Source organism: Etheostoma spectabile, chromosome 10 (genome assembly GCF_008692095.1).
Source record: "Etheostoma spectabile isolate EspeVRDwgs_2016 chromosome 10, UIUC_Espe_1.0, whole genome shotgun sequence".
NCBI lineage: Eukaryota > Metazoa > Chordata > Actinopteri > Perciformes > Percidae > Etheostoma > Etheostoma spectabile.
Window position 1 is genome coordinate 12,326,249 of NC_045742.1, and position 2,214 is coordinate 12,328,462.

The 2,214-nt window shown below is 41.6% G+C and overlaps 1 protein-coding gene across 3 annotated transcripts in view; it reads left to right on the plus strand.

The window, feature by feature from the left end:
• Positions 1-2,214, plus strand: part of zbtb33 (zinc finger and BTB domain containing 33) — a 5,259-nt gene continuing 3,045 nt past the window's right edge. Inside the window, exon 1 of one of the 3 annotated variants that reach the window (XM_032527841.1) lies at positions 1-775. In XM_032527841.1, the coding sequence (XP_032383732.1) occupies positions 448-775 (328 nt within the window). In that variant the 5' untranslated portion in view covers positions 1-447. The other 2 variants (XM_032527844.1, XM_032527843.1) reach the window with 2 other exon arrangements.

Here is a 2,214-nt window from a genome sequence, read left to right on the forward strand (position 1 = left end):
CTGGGAACGCCTCGGGATCCCCCAGTCGGAGCTGGTCAGTAAGACTCGGGAAAGGGAAGTTTGGGGTCCCCTGCTCTGTTCCCCCCGTGAAACGATACTGGATGAGCGGACGAAAATGGATGGGTGGATGGCAAAGTAATGTTACACAAATATATGTTCTTCTTCATGTGGATCAACGATGGTGATCAGTGCTTTTAGGTGTATAGCTTATGAACGTTTAGAGTCATCATAGTTTATTAGACTAGCCTAAGAAGAGCCACATGTGAAATATAGGTAGAAAATGAAGCCCTCACCCCCTCCCCCAGATGTTGGCGGCTACAACACAGGAAGTTCCCAACATGTGGATTGTGGACCCACACTGGTATACTTGCCGTACTATAGTCAGCGTGGGGTAGCAGTGTGTTTTTTGTAACAATAGAGACGCGCCGTAACAGCTCATAAAGCAAGATGCATTTTGTGAATACTGTTAAGCTGAAAGGAAACGTGGAGCCACCGGCGGTGAACATGAAAGTTGAGGAGGCACTAGCAATGGAGTTCTTTTTTACGGAGTTGAATGCGACCGCTACGTGTCTCATTTGCAGACAGAAAGTATTATTTAAGGGGTTTAATATGAAGCGGCATTACAACGCTAAACACGCGGGAAAGTATGATAAATACAAGGGAAGGAGGAGAAAGATCATGTCCGATACGCTTCATGAAGACTTCAACCGCTCTCCGGGGACTTCAACAGGTCCCGATTTGAGAAGAGAATCTGAACCTAAGCTGATCTCCCCAGGTATTTTACTTTATTTTATTTAATGTCTTTACACTTTTATTTTGAAGGCAATGAACCGGTAGTTATCTCGACGCTAAACCCGGCGTGGAAAAGTAAGTTTTCCACAGAAATAGCCTAACGTCCCGGCAGTCTTTCAAATGTGTTTAAATGCTAACATGAAGTCAACCTGTTATAATGTCTTGTAATGGTATTTAGTTGTTTAATTGTGTAGTCGTTAGTCCGACACGACGGCGACTCCTTGTGGCTGTTCAATCAATGAGGCTGCAGTGCAGTTGGCAGGGGAAGCTGTCTGTTGTTAGCCATTGTCTGTAGCCAGCTAAGTAAGTTACTACAGTCGGGGGTAGTGGCACTGCTTAGTCTTGGCAGGAAACATCAAGGTTGCAGGTAAAAGAAATATGAATTTCATGTGCAGCTATTTAAAGTTGCGATATCTCATGTATCCATTGTGGTATTGTATTTAAAGCTAACATGCTAAAGGGATGCTAAACAGTAGGCCGCGCTGTCCACGATTCATTAAACAGGAAGGGAGGAAACGCAGTTAGCGTTACCTTTTGTTAGATGGCTGAAACAACAGCGTTTGGATATGACTTAATCAAAAGCAACAATAATAGATTCGTTAAAGGAGCAAGTGTCACCGTTAAAATTAAATGACCGTAGTTTCGCACTTGTACAATGTCATACGAGCCTGATATTTCAGCTCGTTACCACCTTGTTAAACTAGCGTCTGCGCGACTGTAAACAGTGATGTTCACATTCATGCTCTCACTGTTGGTGTTTGCATCGAGACACGGCCTTTTCGAGAACTTTATAGTAGGCTAATATGTTCTATTAAGTCATTTGTAATTTTACAAATGCAGCCAGATTACAGGGCACAATCTTCTCAAGCAAACGCAACAACAACAAAAACCATGCCTTCACGTTAAATTTTTGTTGAAACACTTGCAACTTCATGACCATTTTGGAGCCTGTTGCTCTAAATTTCATTTTGTCTGTCAGAAAACGTGCTTTGTAACCTTTTGGCTTACGTCAGTGAGGGTGGACAAAGTATTAGAGGTAGACCAATACATTGTCAGGGTCTATATTAAGTTATTTCAATCAATTAGAAACTCTTCAGTATTGTGTACTACAATTTAGAAGCATCTCAAACAATAGCCTTTATGAACACAAATCAACATATTTAAAAGAGCAGACTTATAGCTAGCTATTTCATCAGAAACCAGGTGTAACATGTAGTAGGGAATGTTTCGATTCCGATACCAGAAATCGGTATCGCCTCCGATGCTGCCTAAAACGCTGGTATATCGGTATCGGGAAGTACTGGAGTTTATGCACCGATCCGATACCACATAATAAAACCCTTAAAGTAGTTTATCTATGTTCTTTTTCTATTATAAATGAGTGTCAAACTGGATGATAAAAGAAAGTTCTGTGGCGTTCAT